Here is a 20,144-nt window from a genome sequence, read left to right on the forward strand (position 1 = left end):
ATCATAGAGTTTCTTGCCCAAAGCACTAGAGACAGGAATGGACCCAAGAGGCTTGGATGGTAGGGGCCCTTCCTTAACATGTTGGGGTGCGTGTGCGTGTGTGTGTGTGTGTGTGGAGGCGATCTCTCCTCGGGCTACAGGCAGAGGCCTCCTGCTCCGAGACAGAGAGCCGGACAGCACCCGGCTGGGGTGAAGTAATGGCTTTTTCAGCTTAGAGAGCGTCTGTGAGTTGAAGAAAATCATTTTGACTTAAATAAAAGGTTAGATATTTTAAATAATAGATACAGAGATTTTCTTACCCAAAGCACTAGAGTCAGGAATGGCTATAAGGCAGAATGGACAGGCTGAAACATGTGTGTGGTTGTCTCTCCTCGGGGAGAAATGATCAAGGACTGGCCTGGGGCTGGACTCAGAGTCAAAATGACTATGATGGCCATCCGTTTGTGTGTGTGTGTGTGGGCGGTCTCTTCCTCTAGGGGCGGGGGATCGGAAGGGGGCGTCCTCAGGGTTAACCGACTGTGGGCAGGAAACTCAGAAGACCTGCGACCACCAAGACGTGCGGACGGCAGGGTCTGCTACAGACTTGCCTGAACTTGTCCTCGGGAGAGGTGGGGGCGGGTTCAAGGAGGGGGCACCCATCCATCAAATAAAGTCTTGGCCATTTCCCGGGGTAAAAACAGGATGGGAGGGTTCAAGGAAGGGACAGATGTTTCCTGGGGTAAAAACAGGATGGGAGGGTTCAAGGAAGGGACAGGTGTTTTCTGGGGTAAAAACAGGATGGGAGGGTTCAAGGAAGGACCGGACATCCGCCAAACGGATCTTGGCCGTTTCCTGGGGTAAAAACAGGAAGGGCGAAGGTCACGGAAGTGACGGACTTCCGGCCGGGAAAACCGGAAGGGGGCGGGAGTTTATGACGTCAATCCAAAAGGGGCGGGGCTTAACTCGTCAATCATTTTGACAGAAGGTGCATTCATATAACTACTCTTGTTTATGATAAGCATTACAAACTGTCCTGAGTTAGATAACACTGGTCAACAAGCATTTTGCTACTGGGATTCTTTTACCTGTACTTTAACACATTTCACTTGCTGACTCCAAATCTGAAAACCGTTTTCATCCATCTCGTCCCATTTTTTAGTTATGATGTTCCAGGTCTTGGACAACTAGGGTGACTAGACAGTAAAGGCGACGCGTTTCAGCATTTAAGAAATAAGTTTGGTCTCAAGAAAAGTGAAGCCAAAATTAAGGAGGGTGTTTTTGTTGGCCCTGAAATCCGTGAACTGATGCTTGACGATGAGTTCAAAAAGAAACTGAAGCCAACTGAATCGGCACCCTCATTTGTGCTGGTTGTCCAGAATTTTCTTAGCAAGCACAGAGCAGAGAATTATACTGAGCTTGTGGAGAATATGCTGAAAGTATATTAGCTTACGGGAGCCAGAATGTCACTGAAGATGCATTTTTTGCATTCTCATCTCGTCTTTTTTCCACCAAATCTAAGCAATGTCAGAGATGAGCATGGGGAAAGATTTCATCAAGATATAAAGGTGATGGAAAACTGATATCGGGGAAAATTCACTCCGAGTATGATGGGTGACTACTGTTGGTTCTTGCAAAGAGAGACAGATGTGCAGTACAAGTGCAAAAGCGAGTGCCTCCAACATTTTTGGGCACGCTGACCTCACTTTTATATTGAGGTAAATTGACATAAATATACTTTAACGTGTCTCTGGTATCATCTTCTGGTTTGTTTTCAGAATAAACACATCAAAACAATTTTGGTAGGACATAGTCCAAACTCCAGATATCGTGTTGATATATTATATTGATATTCAAAAGTGTCAAAACGTCAATGTGTATTTCAAAAACCTGACGTGCTAGCTTAATTCCGATTTCATACATGGAATCAGTATAAAAAACTTAATGGAGAGGTGGTCTGAAGTTCCCAGAAGCAAACAAAAAATATTTTTTTGTAGACCAGTACAATTAGGTTCAGATGTAGGAACACTGTCTGAGTGAAATACAGTAGGTGTTAAGTTCTTGGAAGAAGCTCTCAACTTACACACATCTCATTCTTGACATATAAATCACAAGCTATGAGTAGGAACCAAAAATGTGAGAAAGTTAACCGGAAGTGGTACTTTACCTGAACACATTTCAAAATTTTTCAAAAAAACAGGTATATAGTTTAAATAAAAATTAATAGAAATTTTGTATGATGGTTTTTAATTTGAAATTGCATTATAAGAAGAGAAATGTAATTGAAATTTTTTATATTCATTAGTTAGGGTAAGAAACACATAGATACAGAATTTCACCTTAATTGGACAACCGGAAATGATACCTTAACAGGTATCAGCACTTTTACATATGCATTACTACCATTATATAAACAGAGATAATTTAAATTTTGTATGATCATTACATATGATCCATACATATGTTATGATCCGCTGTGGCAACCCCTAACTGGGAGCAGTCGAAAGCAGAAGATGAAGAAGATTACTTATCGTAAGATCTTAAATTTGACCTTGATCAGGTGACTGGAAGTGGTATATTACTGACCACAAAAAACAATCAGATTTGGCATTTCAGTTTGATCAGATTACCGGATATAGTTCTGTGCCATATACACTTGCATTATAAACAAAGATAAGTGATTAAAATTTTGTAAGAAACACACAGATATGAAGTTTCATAATAATTGGACAACCGGAAGTGGTATCTACTTTACCTGAACAGGTATAAGTAAAGTTGAGTGGGAAACAATCCAGATTTTTTTATGCTTTACGTGTGGTGCTTTACAAAAGACTGGCAAATTGCCGTTCATCAATGCCCTTAACAAAATAACTAACTATGGTTAGTATACGGAAATATACTTCCGACGTTTCGTATGGATCATTGTGACACATCTGGTATAGTTAAAGTTTTTTGCCTTGTACGATTGACATTTTTATGGGCATCAAATTTGTGTCTACCTTTTTTGCTCAGAACTAGGGATTTTCTAGAATTTACCCCACATCTTTAATTGACTGACAACATTTCAATATGCTTTCTTGACAGTTGTAATATTGTTGAAGCAGGTTTATTTGTTAAACAAGTTATCATATTTCGACATTTAGGTACTTGTCACTGTATATTTAGGTACATGTTTTGTTTTACAAGTTGACATATTTATACAATTTCAATATAATCTCTACATATACGAGAAAGTCAAATGGAGAAAACAGTGAGTTGATACTTAACTCTGTCCAAAGGACTTATTTGCTGTTCTTTAAAGTAATTTTCTTTTCTTTTGTAATTTTTTTTTTCTCTTTCACTGTTTCTCAGATAGCCCGATTACAAGAAGAAGGGTCAAGACAGCTTGAGGAGCAACAGAGACTAATACGGGAACAGATACAAAGAGAGCAAGAAGCCAGGCTAGGTACATTATGTGTGTTGCTGTAATACTTGAAAGCCAAACCTTTATTTATTTATTTATTTTTGTTTCATCATGCTCACTGTGGCTTTAAGTGTATGTACTGTACAACCACTGCAGAAAAGACCAAGTGTTTTCTGTATTAGGCCTTTGTGACGGTCTGGTTTGCTTCCAGGACCATCTTCAACCCGTAATCATTGATAGTCATAAACCAAGATGATCTGGACACATGAGGACATATACATTCAGCAAAGGTTTGATGCATAAGTAGTTCAGTGCTTTTATTAAAACCAAACAAAAACAAAAGTGTCCAACAGTGCAGTGCAAAAACAAATTGCCCATCAATAAATAATCTATAAAATCAGATGGACTTGGGAGGTTAAAGTGTCCAATAAATATCCATCCATCCATTATCCAACCCGTTATATCCTAACTACAGGGTCACGGGGGTCTGCCAGAGCCAATCCCAGCCAACACAGGGCGCATGGCAAGAAACAAACCCCGGGCAGGGCACACACACACCCACACACCAAGCACACACTAGGGACAATTTAGAATCGCAAATGCACCTAACCTGCATGTCTTTGGACTGTTAGAGGAAACCCATGCAGACATGGGGAGAACATGCAAACTTGCACACTCCACACAGGGAGGACCCGGGAAGTGAACCCAGGTCTCCTAACTGCAAGGCAGCAGCGCTACCCACTGGCTACCGTGCCACCCTGTCGTATAAAATTCCATTAAAAATGAGGCTAAAATCACATGCAGGAAGCATTTCTACAACAAAACAGACATGAGCCCTGGTGCATTCTTCTTAAAACTGACTTCTCCTCTGCCCCAATGAAATCCTGCAGCTAGAGGAGACATTCTGCCGACAGGTACAGCTAACCCTTTGACTGCCTCAGGTCCAGGCTGCTGTCACAGGCTTCCAGAAGGGTGCTGCGCCAAGTCTTGCTCCTCCGACTCCCACTGCCATTACTCAGCCTTGCAAGGGAGCCCTTCTGGACCAGTCTGTCACTCCTACTCCCGAAATCGCTCAGCAGGAGCGAACCTCATTCCCTTCTTAAGCCTCAGCCACATGCTCCCCTCCTGGGCCTCTTCCCGGCTGCCTGCATCCATTCTTTCTCGCACTGGCTCTCTTCTCCCCATCCTGCCTTTCTTTCTCCCATCTCTTTAAGTTTCATCTCACTTTTTTCTCCTTTCTTTCTGTCCTTTCTGTTCCTCTGTACTGTGAAGGTTCCCTTTTATCTTGCCTGATTGGGTGCAGGTGTGGTACTCTGCTTCCTCTGAGGTGTGAATAGGTATTTGCATGCGAGTGGACGATCAGCCAAGCACCCCAATCAACCTGCAGCCCAGTGGAGCCTGCATGCTCTGGGCTGCAATTATTTATTTAAAAACACTTCGTCACAGACCTCTTATCACTGTTGTATATATTACTGTTAATTTTATAAAATGACCGTGCATTTGAGCAACTAATCCATCTTTCCATTCCATCCTTTGGTTCACCTAATCCAAATCAGAGTAATCAAAACCTTAAATGATTCTTCTGTATAGTCATGACTCATGATGGGATGAAACTTTATATTAATATTTATGTGTTCAGTTTTTCTGCTTTTGGGTATTTTAAACAGTCACTTAGCCAGAGTACATTGTGAATATCTGTGATGTGCAAATTACTACCTCCTGAGAGGTATGGATCTGAAAAATACTAAGAAATGCTTTGATATTCAAATCACCATTTCCTGCTTCTGATGTACTGTGAAGCTTTGGTATTTAAGGAAGCCCTTTGAATGCAAGTCTGGTTTAATTTACAGTATATACTACACCTTTTCTTATAGTTAATTCAAATATGGCTTTATTTCCATTCCCTATTTCAGTTGTGTAATAACATCCTCCTATATGTGTCCGTTTAAAAAGATAAATGTTTCTGTCTGACTAAAAAATTAAAGTTCACTTTGCAATTTCTCCTGCATTTTAATGGGTATGTCATTCTGCTACCAGCTAATGGTTTTCTTTTATTACTAATTCCAAATGGACGATACTTTATTTTCCACTCGGTAAGTTTTGGAACCCATCATGCTTATGACTTCGTTATCTTGGTCCCTTTCATCAATTTCTGGTGTTGCCAAATTCTACATGGTATTTGACCTGTTTACGTACTTTGTAGAGTAAAACTTGTCAGAAAGCAAATTATTAGCATCCATGATAAAGATGAGTTAAAAGGGTTATAAAAAAAAAGGTAACCTTTTGATGAGTTACCTTAGTATCACGCTGGAAAAATGAAAGATATTTATCATTTAACTGAAGTAAATTTACTCTGACAAAAAATAATTTCCAGTAAAACTGAGTCTTCTCCTATAACATGTTATAAGGTTAGAGAATATAGAGCAAGGTATTTGAGACAATTCCTCTTTATAGAAACTCTCGACATCATCCAGGGTCCTAAAAGTCCTCTCTTATGCCCTCTTCCCCTTCAGCCCCCTGCACAGGTTTTCAATGGGATGAGATGGCCATGGCAGAAGATTGATTTTGTGTTGGTTTAACCCTTATTGTGTTGATTTAGATATATTTTTGGATCATTGTCCTGCTAGAAGATCCAGCAACGACCCGGTTTTAGTTTCTTGGCCAAGGCAGCTCAATTTAAATTTATGGTATTGTGGTATTTCTTGTATTCCATGATGTCATGTATTCTAACAGTTTTTTACAGGGCCTTTAGAGGAAAAGCAGCCCCACAACATAACAGAGGCTCCACTATACCCGACAGTGGGGATCAGATTCTTTTCAGTATAACCATCCTGCTTTTTGTTCCAAACCTACCTGAAGTGTTTGTTTTCAAGAAGCTCAGTTTTGTTTTTGTCTGACCACAATACAATAGAAATGATTTTTTTTTTTTTTTATTTATTAATTTTTATTGTAATCATTCCATACAAATAGATCATTTTATAACCAATCAAAATTGAAGACAAATCAAACCCCACCCCTGAGAAGGAGAGCTAAGCCAAAGGAGAATTGCTTAGGGCTTTTTAATAAGGCAACAATAAATAAAAGAAAGGGAGAAATAAATATACAGTGGAACCTCGGTTCACGAACGTCTCGGTACATGTACAAATCAGTTTACGACCAAAAAGTTCGCCAAACTTTTGCCTCGGTTCATGACCACACACTCGGTATGCGAACAAGCCAGTTTCCCTTTCGGTTTGTACATGTTCAGTCTCTCCCTGTGCATTTCCTGTGCAGCGAGCAAGAGAGAGAGCGAGAGAGCCGCGCACACACACACACAGGAGCGGTCGAGAGAGAGGCGCGCGCACACACACAGCAGCGGGCTAGAGAGACACACATACAGGCACTCCAGGCTCGCAAAAGAGAGACCCACGCACGCACAGGCGCGCGAGAGAGGGAGGGACGCATAAGGTAGAGAAGGCTTGTTTTTGTTTTCAGTTCTGTTTCCAGTGATCGGTTCGTAGCCTGCATTGTTGCAATGTTACTTTTCTTGGTGGTTTATTAAATTACGGACTTTTCAAATGTTCATTTTTTCCCCTGTGCTTAAAACTCATTTAAAAAAAGTGTTTTTAGCGAGCGGTTCCTAGCACTATAGTGCGAACTACTGCAGTGTTAGTTTTCTCTGTTGTTCAAGGTTTTCTCAGTGTTATTCAATGTTTTTACATTTAGTTTACTATTACGCTGTCCATTCTATGGTGTAATTAACTATATTTGTGCTTAAAAACTAAAATATACATAGCAGTTCATACGGTCTGGAACGGATTAATTGTATTTACATACAATCCTATGGGGCAAATTGCTTCGGTTCACGACCAACTCGGTTTATGACCAGAGTTTTGGAACGAATTATGGTCGTGAACTGAGGTTCCACTGTATAGGTAAATTAGAGATGGAGAAGGGAATTAAATGCGGTAATAGTTATTTCTCTTATTCTAAAATAATATTGATTAGATCCTGCCAGGTTTTGAAAAAATTTTGTACAGATCCTCTAACTGAGAATTTGATTTTTTCCAATTTCAAATAATATAAAACATTGGTTTCCCACTGACTTATCAGAGGAGAGTTAGGATTCTTCCAATTTAACAAAATAAGTCTGTGTACCAAAAGTGTAGTGAATGCAATCACCATTTGCTTGTCCTTCTCCACTTCAAGTTCGTCTGGAAGAGCACCGAACACAGCTGTTAATGGGTTAGGAGGAATTGTGATACCAAGGCTGTCTGAAAGGCACTTAAAAATTTTGGTCCAAAATGATGTTAGTTTAGTGCAGGCCCAGAACATGTGACCCAGTGAGGCAGGAGCTTGGTTGCAGCGTTCGCAGGTTGCATCTTGCCCTGGAAACATTTTGGACAGTTTTAAGCGAGACAGATGGGCTCGATATATCATTTTTAGTTGAATAATTCTATACTTTGCGCATATGGAGCTCGAGTGAATTCTCTGCTTTGCTACCTTCCACTCCTTTTCTGATATATTGATTAAGAGATCTTCTTCCCAATGTCCTCTTGGATCTTTGAAAGGTAGGGACTCTAATAGGATTTTATATAATGTGGAAATGGTGTTTAATTCCTCGAAATTGAGCAGTATTTTTTCCAGCATTGTGGAGGGTGTGAGGTGGGGGAAATCGGGCAATTTCTGTTTAACAAAATTTCTAATTTGAAGATAGTGAAAGAAATGTAGTCATGTACTCTAACAGGTTTTTACAGGGCCTTTAGAGGAAAAGCAGCCCCACAACATAACAGAGGCTCCACTATACCCAACAGTGGGGATCAGATTCTTTTCAGTATAACCATCCTGCTTTTTGTACCAAACCTACCTGAAGTGTTTGTTTTCAAGAAGCTCAGTTTTGTCTTTGTCTGACCACAATACAATAGCGCTCTTCACAGCATTGAACAAAACTCCATTCAAAGTTCCAGTACCATTTAGCAGTTACCTTGGGGATTTTTTTTTTTTTTTATACCTCTCTTGCCATCCTCATCACTGTGCGCTGGGGCAAAATAAAACTGGGTTCTTTTCCAGGTGAGTTTTATTTCTTGCCCTGACTGTAGATATGAGCATTTTCAGGTGAGTTCCCTTATTTATGAAGGTAACAACACACTTTTCACTTATTTGACTTGTGTGTTCTTTTATCTTTCACAGTTGATAACTGAATAAGGGAATGTGGCCTCTGTGCCAGCTCACATTTATACCCCAGTGACACAGGAAGTCATGAATTGCTGTTTGGAACTTCCTACACACTCTGAACAACTTAAAAAAGTAAAATGTCGATGGAAAAAATGCTTCAGTTACACATTGTTCATAAGAATTTCTAGGGGTGCCAATAGTTGTGGCATATGTGGTTTCTTAATGAGAAATTGTTTTTTTTATTCCTCTCATAACTTAATTTATTTCCATTTAAGGTTTGGATTTCACTCATTTTTTTCAGTGTGTGATTTAGGTAATCCACCTAAAGGTGAATTTTATAACCCTTTATTACCCAAGGTTGCCAGTAATCTATCTATCTATCTATCTATCTAATTGTGGAGGGAACAGTAGAAGTATGGAACAGTTGTTAAAGCTTCCTCTGAACGTTGTTGTTCTCCCTTGGCTAGCAGACCACACTTCCCATTTCAGTGGTTGTCTGTATTTCATAATGACCTCTACGCATTTATTTTGATTCTTAATATGTTGTTTTACATTGTTAGAAATAAATGGTGTTAAAAAGCATGTTGCAACCCAGAACATGGCCATTAAATCTACAGAGAGACTGACTTTACTACAGTACTTACTACATTAGCCTTAAATTTAACTTGGTATAGTTTCCGTTTTTCTGTTTTAGACAAGATTATAAATTGCTTTTACTTGTAAGAGGAAAGGTGAGCTAAATGTCAGTTGTTAACATTGCTTAATTGTCCTTTTATTGTTACTTCCACAGTGTCACCCTTTAAGAAACGAGATATACAATTCTCTCATGTCATTTTCTACTACCTCCTGCATAGAAGTCTGAGTATTAATGACTAGAATATTTTGTAATGTATTAGAATTTTGACTAATGCAGCTGGTTTCAACCAAAAAAATTCAGTTTGCTATAGATTGGTCCAACTATAAATATTATGATACTGCATACCATTCCTTGTCACTCAGCTTAATAATACAGTCAAGTCTAATTTGAGTTTAAAAAATAAAAAATACATAGCGACTCTTTTTGAATTCCAGTATGTCCCCAATGAACCAATTGCCATATAAATTTTCAGTGTTTGCACGCAAGAGGTACTTTTTTCCCCATTTCTTGGAAACAGAGTTGCTTTTTTAATTCCAAAATCATGGGTTAGGTCAACAGCTTAACACTGGAGTGCTAGAAAATATTTTTAAAAATTATTAGACAACTGCTAACAACTGTTCAAAAAAACCCTCATCTCACATTTGTCTAATAACTTGGAAATTACACCATTTATGTTCCTCTCTTAATTTTAGTAATATATTAAATTCTCTCTCTCTTTTTTTTTTTTTTTTTTCTTCTTTCAGGCAGTCATGGCAAAATGGGAACTGACAGCAGTGTAACGCCAAAATTGAAAGTAAGAAATCACAGTTAATAATAAAAAAAAAAAAAATAACGCCTATGTTACATGTACAGTGCCTTCAGAAAGTATTCAGACCCTTTCATTTTTGGCACATTTTGTTTTATTTTTTTTTTCTTCAGCCTTGTGCTAAAATCATTTAAGTTCATTTTCCCCCTTATCAGGCAATACTCAGTATCCTGGAATGACAAAGCAAAAACAAAATTTTATACAATTTTTGCAATTTTATTAAAAATAAAAAAAACTGAAGTATCACATTGATACAAGTATTCAAACCCCTTTCTCAGTACTTGGATGGACTCCCGAAATGATTGATTGGGTTAAAATCTGGGCTCTGGCTCGGCAGCTTAAGGATGTTCACAGAGTTATCTCTAAGCTGCATTTTTGTTGTCTTTGCTTTGCTTTGATCATTGCGTCATTACACTGTTGGAAGATGCACTTTCAGACCAGATTGAGGTCTTATGAGACCTGGATTTTGCTTTATTCAGCTTTCACTTAAGCCTGACTGGTCTGCCAGTCTCTGATGCCATGACCATATTTCATTATTGAAATGATATTGCCAAGGTAATGAGGGTTACCTGGCACCCTCCAGATGTGATGCTTAGAACTGAGGCCAGACAGTTAAATATTTGTTTCATCAGACCAGGTAATCTCATTGCTCATAGCCTGAGAGTCCTTTGGGAGCCTTTTTGTCATCTGTTCGCTCTGCCATAAAGTCCAAAATTAGAGGAGTGTTGCAATGGAGGTTGTCCTCCTGGCAGTTTCTCCCATCTCCCCACAGGTTTTATGGCACTCAGCCAGCAATGACCATCGGGTTCTTGCTATGGTCATTCTACCCTGCTTGATCGGTTTGGCCAGCTCGAAGAGTTGTGTTTGTTTCAAACATCTTCCTTGTAAGATTTTTGGAGGCCACTGTGTTCTTGGAAACATTCAGTGCTGCAGAAATTTGTTTGTACCCTTCCCCATATATGTGCCTTGACACAGTATTGTTGTCTAAGCTCTGCCAACAGCTCCTTCAACCTAATGACTTGTTTTTTTCTGTGATACACGTTTTCTCCCATGGGACATTGTTTGGACAGATATGTCCATGTCTATTTAAGTTACCACAGGTGGGCCTCAAAGAAGGTGTAGAAAACTCTTGATGATGATCAGTAAATAATGAGCCTGTTAAATTAGTAAAGGCCTTTCTGAATAAGTGGAAAAAAATGTCTTTTTCTTCTAGGCAGAAAAAAGTGGGATGCATGTGTTGTTTTTTCTTTATTCTAACCATCATATGGATCAGTGAAAAATGTTTTTAAAGCATTAAGTGGATTACTGTAAAAGCTAACAGTGTCTAACGAATAATGTAATCTACTGTAACTTTTGCCACATAACTGGATTAAGCAGTTAGAAAATGGAAGGAAGGTAGGTACTTAGAGCTCAAGAAAGATTTATTTTTAATAATTATTTTATCTATATAAATATTTTACTAACTTTTAAAAGCTTAACTTCATGTTGGTATAAGAGTTTGCTTTGCAATAGATATATTATGAAGGACAATGATTGAGTCAGTTTCTAAAGCAGTATAATACTATGTACCATAATAATAAATCGAGTAAGACACACATTTTTTCTTTGTTTTTTTCTATCATGTTATCATACAGAAAAATGTGTTTTATTAAAACACATTTATTTTGTGTACAGTTAAAATGTGTAGTCGCTAATGTACCTTTATATTTTTTTCCCCAAAGCTAAAATGGAAGAGTACAAAACATGATAAGACCAATGGTGGTTATTCTCATAGCCTTCTAGTTGGTCTTCTACATAAGGTATGTAACAAATGTCTGCAGATTGTTGCCACTGATGAATTTATTTAATGTTTAAGTGTAACAGAGTAGTAGATCATCCACTACAGTCAAATGAATGATTAGTCCTATTTTAAAATATATGATGTGCTGTTAATTTGTTTCACTGTAAACTAGACTTTTTGGCAAACTGTGAACTGTATTAACAGGCATCATTAGTTCTTGTTTACTAGTGTTCGAAATACTGAGGAAACCCCACGGTTCTCAATAATGTTATATTTTGCTGTTCACCAGGGTGCCTCCACTTATAGTTCCAATATAATGTAAGTGATAGACCACGGTTCTCAATAATGTTATATTTTGCTGTTCACCAGGGTGCCTCCACTTATAGTTCCAATATAATGTAAGTGATAGACCACGGTTCTCAATAATGTTATATTTTGCTGTTCACCAGGGTGCCTCCACTTATAGTTCCAATATAATGTAAGTGATAGATTTATTTTGTTCTGAATATGAAGTGCACTTCAACGAAGGAACAAAGTCAATTTTTGTCTTCATTAGCGACAGTTCAATGTTGGGTGTGTGACACTGTTTGTGAGGGAAATTAATGTTTTCAGTTAGTGGGAGCAGAGCTTAGAAATCATAAATGGGACCTCTGGAAAATGATGAGATATATAGTAAATAGTTGACTGTTACTTCTTGATCTGTTAATCATGCTATTGTTTGTCTGTTTGTTCTAGTATGGTGATGTTCTCAATGTTCTAATCTCAAATAAGAAGAATGGCAGTGCTATAGTGGAGTTTGCCACACTGAAAGCAGCAGTAAGTCGCTTCTTCATGTTCTTTTGCTTGATTACAGTAGATTTAGAAAATATTCAGGACCCCTTCACTTTCTGCACACTTTGTGTTGTAGACTTAGTTTGAAATGGATAAATTTGCCATTTTTGCCCTTCAGTCTGCATTCAATAACCCATAACGACAAAATGAAAACATGTTTTCAGAAAGTTTGGTTCATTTATTAAAAATCCAAAATTGAAATCAGTTATTTATATAAGTTTTCACACCCTTTGCTGTTGCAATCCAAATTGTGCTCAGGTACATCTGGTTTGCTTGAGTTCTCCTTCAGAGATATACCTAGCTGGTCGGCGGTTTGAGAGGGTGTGTAGGAGGGGATATAGTTCTATGATTCACGTCCGATCGACCTCCAGACGGTTTTCCAGGAAAGCCCCAAGCCCAGTGTGGTTATTTTTGTGTCTCACCTCGTACTTTGTTCTAGTTTGCAAAATTGACTAAATGTTGTCCTGATGAATGACATCTGAGGCAAAGTACAGAGAACTACCACTAGCAAAGGTAATGCAAGCAAGATCAACTTATGAGCTATCTTGTAGAAAACAACAATTTGATCACTCTCATATTCTTCTGATAATGATCATTTAGAAGTGACTTGAATGCAAATCTAATCCAATCTAATCCAAATACTAACATCCGTTGAACTGCATAGCAGTGTGTATGTGAAACCTCAGTGACATCTGAACTATGAAAGGCTATGAATAAAATGATTATTTGGTTGCAGGATTACCACCTAGTTCACACAAATGTTTGTTTTCTTTCAATATCCCAAATGTATTGAAAGACAAGCAGAAAGCAGGTTAGAATTAGTGGCACACTGGGACCCCACCACAAAGCGTCTTGATTTCCACATCCTGTCAATGGCACAAACATATTCCATTAGACTTGAATTTCAGACTAACTGACACGTGACAACAGCCTGAGGGCTGGTTTGGTGAACCTGATACAGAAATTCCTCATCTATACCATATAGCTACTGGGATATAATAGGCAACCCAAAGAACTAGTTGATACTGTGACTTTCATGAAGGCAAAATGGGCACATACAAGAAAAAAAGAAAGACAAAGGAAAATAATGCTTAAACTGGATAAACCATGATTTAATGTTTGTACCCTCCACCTTGTTATATTGATTTGTATATTTGATATGTGCCATAACAAATAACATTATAATTTTATCTAACAGACACTTGCATTCAAGAATGAAAGAGGCTTAGTAGATAACCCATTAAAGATCTCTTGGCTTGAAGGACAGGTGACTTCAGAAGAAGCTACTTCAACAAAGTCTGGACAGTTCATACATGGAACCAACCAGGTAATGTGTTGTTATTAGTGTTAATAGTTTAAAGTAGATCGATAAACACACACACACACACTATGGTTTGAACACACTCCAGAATGACTAAAAAGGAAGAAAATTTAAAAAGAAAGAAAACTTCTGACTTGAAAGTCCCAGTCCCAGTGAGGCACCATACAAGCATATACGTAGCTGTTGGTATGAAGGAGCCCCAGTAACATTTCTCGACAGACTTCTACTTAATGATTTATTGACTGAAAGTCCTCGGTGTTAATGCTACACATCGCTCAGTGACACACTGTTTCATAATGGTGCTGTTTTTGTTTTAATTCTCTCCTTTGCTGCTACCTCTGTGGGTCATGAGTGTATTCCATAACTGAGCCTGCCCTGCCCTTCCTTATATACTGTAGTTCATCTGTGTTACGAGGCCAGTCCAACCTCTTCATTCTTGCTTATGATTTAACTGAATTTTTATATTTGAAATAAATGTACTTATCACATTTTGTGCTGTACTTGCTGAAATTTAACGTCTAAGCTCAGTAAACCTTTCAAGGTTTTTCTTCTTAGAATCTGTATATTCAACTGTTCTTTAGATATAAACTTAGAATTGAGCTGTCATTTTAGTTGTGCTTGTCAGTCTCTAAACTGTACTTACCATAAAACAAGAACAAAAGCAATTGAGGTAGAGCCTGTTTTTAGTAATTATAATATTTGCATTTACTGTAGTTTTGACCAGAAATTCTGCTTTACCTTTGCCTAGTCTAGTGGTGTTAGCATGAAAAAGCAATTGGACAATTATTCAGAAGATTACCCTTTACCCCCTGCCACTGCACCAGTTATTCAAGTCTGTGAAAAGTGTTAATGTTAGTTTTAATAAAAAATAACCTACATTTTCCAAATTTTCAGACACAGTTTACACATTTCTGCACCATAAAAAAATTGAAATTATTTATTTGTTCACCTAAAATAAAGGAGAAGCTATCATAATTTCAACCCTTGTATTTTCTCACCCTAATTTTCACAATACTGGTTTGCAAGAAGTACCGTCATGCAATTCATTATCAGTGTTAAAAATTATTTTTTGAATATCATTTCTGCCGATAAGGTTGTGTTTATCAGACCAGATGAATTTGAAATATCTCCTTCACATTTTGTAACCTTGCTACTTGAACTGTTTTCATACAACTGATCAAAAACTTAACATAGAAAGGTAGTTTATGTCCTTATTGGACATAAATGCAATCATATTCCACGTTGTCAAAATAGATGTTTCCTCTTCGTGTAATGACAGACTAATCTGTCACTTGCAGAGTTCTGATGATACTGTTGACCCTGCCATTTGTGAATCCAGTCTGTCAGTATACTACATCCAGTCACTCAGTTTTGGTTAGTGAAGATATATCGAAGTTCTAAAATTCAACACTTCATCACTTAAAGAGCTAAATCATTAATTTATTAACATAACACACCATTTAATGTTACTCTTGATTTTCAGAAGTCTTTTGATAAGTTACTGCAACAAATGTTAGTGATCAGATTAAAAAGAATTGGGTGTTAAGTGTGTGGTGTTTAGGTGGGTAAAAGTTTGGCTCAAACACAGGAAGCAGAGGATAATACTGTACAATCAAGTTAAAAGTGGAGTCCAGCAGGGGTCAGTGTTGGTGCCACTGCTCTTTTTGATGTACATAAACAATTTGACAATAAAATAATCGGTTAACTGATTAAGTTTGCAGATGATACCAAACTAGGTGGAATTGTGTATAATGAAGAATAAGCTAAATTGTTACAGAGGTTCCTAGACAGCATACAAGCTTGGGCAGATAAAATTTAATGTTAAGTAAATATAATGTATTATATATAGAATGTAAAAACTTGAGATTTGAATACACAATGGGGGTTTGAAACTTGAAAGTGCACCTTATGAGAAGGATCTTGGAATCCTACTGGGCTCCTCATAGTCTACATCCAGAGAGTATTCAGAAGCGATCAAGGAAGTTAACAGGATGTTCAGTTATATATCGGCCTAATGAGTAGAGTACAAGTCAAAATATTTTGTTCTTTAGTGATTTAGCAAACTAGTGAAGCATGACCTGGAGTACTGTCTACAATTTTTGTCTCCATGTTACAAAAAAGACAGCACAAAGCTTGAAAAGTCCAGAGGAGAGCATATTGGCTGATTCCAGTCTGAGGAGTGTTAGCTATGAAGAGAAACTGCAGAAGTTGAGCAATTTCAATTTAAGCAAACAGAGACTAAAAGGGGACATGATCAAAGTGTTTACAAATTTTGAAAAAACTTAGTACAGCAGATCTCAGTTGTTACTTTAAAACAAGCTCTTCATCAAGAACATGGGTACATGGTTGGAAACAGTAAGGGCAAATTTTACACAAATATTACAAATTTCTCCTCACAGAGAAAACCAAAAACACATGGAATAAATAACCAAGTAGTGAGGTGGGGAGAAGAACTTTAGGGACCTTAAACCTCAACTTAATGTTGATTTAGAGAAATTAGGTGAGTAAGATTGGTGGGCTTTTTTGGGCTAATTGGCCTGTTATCATCATAGTTTTTCTAATTTTTGAATGTACTTACACCATTTGTTGTTTAGTTGGTAACTTCATGGACTTAAAAAGGCTCAATTTGAATCTCTGGTATTTGTATGCATGCATTAAACATGTTTATTGACATTTTTTTAAATTGATTTGTTTCATTTTCAATAAAAAATAGCATTGTCGTGCAAAACTAAGGTTCTTGTTAATGTTCCTTGTGGCTAGCTTGTTTTTGTCTTTGATTTTCACTCTCCAATGTTATTCATAAATTGAAAATATATTAAGAAAAAGTATTTATCAAACCAGAAAGAATTCATAAGATGAAACATGTAATTATGGCATTTTTTACTTTGCTTTGGTTTTAAATGTCAGATATTATTCAGACTTCTTAAAAATATTATCACATTGTTCATATTGTAATAACTACAGACAAAACAGAATTGTGGGTAACATCATTGTAAACCCCATTTTGACTGACAAGGAAATAAAGAAAATGAGAAAATCAAAATGGCGGCTGTTGCCTTGTGACAAAAGGTTTTATTTAGAACCACCTCTTCACCCTCAGACATGGGTCCAAAAATATACATCTACTCCCCATGGGTGGCTTGCTTATATACAGGAGGCTATAGCTACGTCTTTTTTGGGTTCCTAAAATCAATTAGCTGCGGATTTGGTAAGGTAGGATCCAGCATGAGTCAAACAAGTAACGAGGAATTCCTCAATGCAATAAAGTTCATTTTAAAAAGCTTTAGGGAAAATTTTAAAATGAACAAATCATAAAACTTCAGAAAAAACTTGTTACGCATGCATAATAAAAGGCAAAAAGGGAAAAAAGTTTCTTCTCTGTTTCATTACAATCTTAGCTTTTTCATTTTAAACCTCACTTTGTGTAACTAAAAATTGCGTTAATTTTCTAAGGCAGATTTACATAGGTTTCACTTCAGCACGTTCAGTACAGTTTCAAAGTGAAACCTATGTAAAGTGAAACCTATGTAACAGTTTCAAACTGTTTACCCTCTATGCCTTACCAACTGCAGGGCAGACCATAAACTGAACTAGTCTCTAGTAGTGCTGGGCGGTATACCGGTTCATACCGAAAACCGTTTTTTATTTTTTTTATGATATGGATTTTTCTTCTACCGCAACACCGGTTTAAATTGCCTAAACGACGTTCGGAATGTGGCGCAGCGGGAAACTGTTTAAGTGGGGACCTTTTTCACTGCTACACCGCTACACACAGATTTGTTGCACTAGGGCTCTTTTTCACTGCTACACCACCAAATAGTGGGTGGTAGCATAGGTATGCTGCGCGGTGAAAATGGACAGAGAGCATTCCGAAACTGAACTAAAAGTAAAGTTGAACATGTGATGAACAGAAGAACTTTTGCCGAAAAAAAGGAGTCACATCCGTCACCTGGAGATACTTTAGTTTTAAAAGGTCAGATGTGTAAATACTGTTTCTATACTACTGGATAATACTGCAAGCCAAGTTGTACTTGTTTTTGTACTTGCTAGTGTATGTTTTGCTTGTATTCATTCTGCAATGTGCTATCGACTCGTTCAGAGATGGGCGCAACTCTGAATGGATGGCATAATTAAACATGTATAACGAAGATATTTTTAAAGTTCTGAACACTCCGTCGGCTAAGTTAATAACTAGTTTTAATTTCACAAAGACGTTTATCGTGTGGTGATTGGTAATTATCGTGTGGTTTTGGTAGAGAGCAGGAATATCATGAAGTGAATGGATTCTGTGCGGTAATTGCTGCAGGCGCCTGCTCTTAGTACGGAGGAAGTCAGTTTAAGAAGCATAGTGATTAACGACTGGGTCGGGGAACACTTAACACAAAGTATTTGATGTGCTGCATTAACTTGTGATGGGGTTTGAGAAAATCTAGTAAATTAAACATTGATTTTAGGATGAAGTTTAGTTTACAACATTCTACTTTAATTATAAAATAAACTGAGAATAAAGTGGAAATGTCGACTTTAATCTTGACATAGTCAACATGTCGAATTTGTTCTCGACATATAGTTTGTTTTTTTCTTCCGTGTCCATATTTTTTTTTCTTCACAGTGGCCCTAATGCGCGTCCATAGGGCTATACAACAAACAGCATTATAAATGCAAGTTGCAGTTTTTATTATTTATGTATATAGCTTAGCTTGAAGCAAGGTCCATATTAATGCAGTTTGCCTAAATGATGGTACAGTTGGTAAGATGTCATCACCAAGATTGCACTTGTTTTATTTTATTTTAATTTGGTGAATACTGTGTAATGCACCTGGGCTTGAAGCCTTGAAGTAATGGTGCAACTATCAGTAATACTATTATGTATTTTATTGTTATTATTTATTAGTTTAAATATTATGCAGTTTAATGATGGTAAAATTGTTTAAAAAGTCACTTTAACGTGTCAGTGGACAGAGATTGTTAACATTAACAGAAAGTGTAGTTGGTTTACAAAAAATATTTACTATTTATTCCTTTTCTAAGACGTGTTCAGTGCAATCCAACTTTTGACAAACACCTCTGGATATTTTACTAAGTCTAAATGCCTCTTTGGATGGTTGAAAATATGTTTTCAAAATCATAGTTTAAGTTTTTGCAAAATTTGTTCAATTAAAGGTTCTATATTTTGACTGCATCTGTCATGCAATGTGATTCCTTCTCTTTAGTGCCACCCCCTTGAAAACTATCACTTTATGGGGCCATGCAAACCTGGATTAATACTTGTGTGCACATTAAAATGTCTTTTTGTATGATGTACAATTCTCATAACAGTCTAATAGGTTATTCTTAGCCAGTCTACTGCAGTAATTGCAGTGGAAAATGTGGTTAACATCCACTCATGCATGGGGAAAAAAATACCGTCCAATACCGTGAAACCGGCAGAATTTAGAAAAATACCGTGATATAGAATTTTGGTCATACCGCCCACCTCTAGTCTCTAGTCAGAATGACAAGAAGTACCATAGATACCCGCGTATTAGTCGACCTTGCAGATAAGTAGAGTGTATTGTTTAAGCCGAAAATTACGAAATTTGTTATGACCCGCGTATAAGTCGAGGGTAAAACTTGACAGCCTATCAAATTCTTTGAATTTCATAATTATACCCAATGTACCTGGGCCCAGACTTTCAACATTTTAATCTTTGAAGAATTTTAGAAAGCCAAAATTAAAACTCCAAAAACATTATTTATTCACTTACAGTTAGAATATTTCAAATAAATTCGCATTCAAGTCCCTTGCATATAATAAAGTGGCCCTAAGTGTCTTCTTCAAATCCTTCAAAGTCAGATTCTTCGTCACCAGAATGTCCGAATAAAACGTGAAAGTCTTCTTCCATCACGTCGTCAGCATAAACATCGTCCTCTTCGCTGACGCCTCTGTTGAATCATCTGCTGCTGATTCTTTGTCTTCATAGATGGCATCATCTTCTGATCCATCCATAGCATTACTGATGCCGCATTTCAAGAACGACTTTTTGATCATTTCTGGTGGAATTGAGTCCCAAGCTTCCTTTACCCATTTAGCTACCAAATCAATGTCTGGTTTCTTCAAATTCCCTCCCTTTGTTAATTTTACTTCTCCAGAACACATCCACTGCTGCCACATACTGCGTACTCTGTCCTTGAATGGCTTGTTCAAACAAACATCTAATGGCTGGAGCATCAATGTCAATCCGCCGGGAATAACAG

At 37.3% G+C, this 20,144-nt stretch overlaps 1 protein-coding gene across 3 annotated transcripts in view; it reads left to right on the forward strand.

Annotated features, from left to right (window-relative positions):
* The window catches only part of dnajc17 (DnaJ (Hsp40) homolog, subfamily C, member 17), a 196,894-nt gene that overhangs the window by 89,588 nt on the left and 87,162 nt on the right, over positions 1-20,144 (forward strand). For all 3 annotated transcript variants that reach the window (XM_028821746.2, XM_028821748.2, XM_028821747.2), the window contains exons 6-10: positions 3,328-3,421; positions 9,914-9,963; positions 11,697-11,774; positions 12,491-12,571; positions 13,785-13,913. In XM_028821746.2, the coding sequence (XP_028677579.1) occupies positions 3,328-3,421; positions 9,914-9,963; positions 11,697-11,774; positions 12,491-12,571; positions 13,785-13,913 (432 nt within the window). The remainder of the gene's footprint in view (positions 1-3,327; positions 3,422-9,913; positions 9,964-11,696; positions 11,775-12,490; positions 12,572-13,784; positions 13,914-20,144) is intronic.

Source organism: Erpetoichthys calabaricus, chromosome 16 (assembly GCF_900747795.2).
Source record: "Erpetoichthys calabaricus chromosome 16, fErpCal1.3, whole genome shotgun sequence".
In the NCBI taxonomy this organism is placed as follows: domain Eukaryota; kingdom Metazoa; phylum Chordata; class Cladistia; order Polypteriformes; family Polypteridae; genus Erpetoichthys; species Erpetoichthys calabaricus.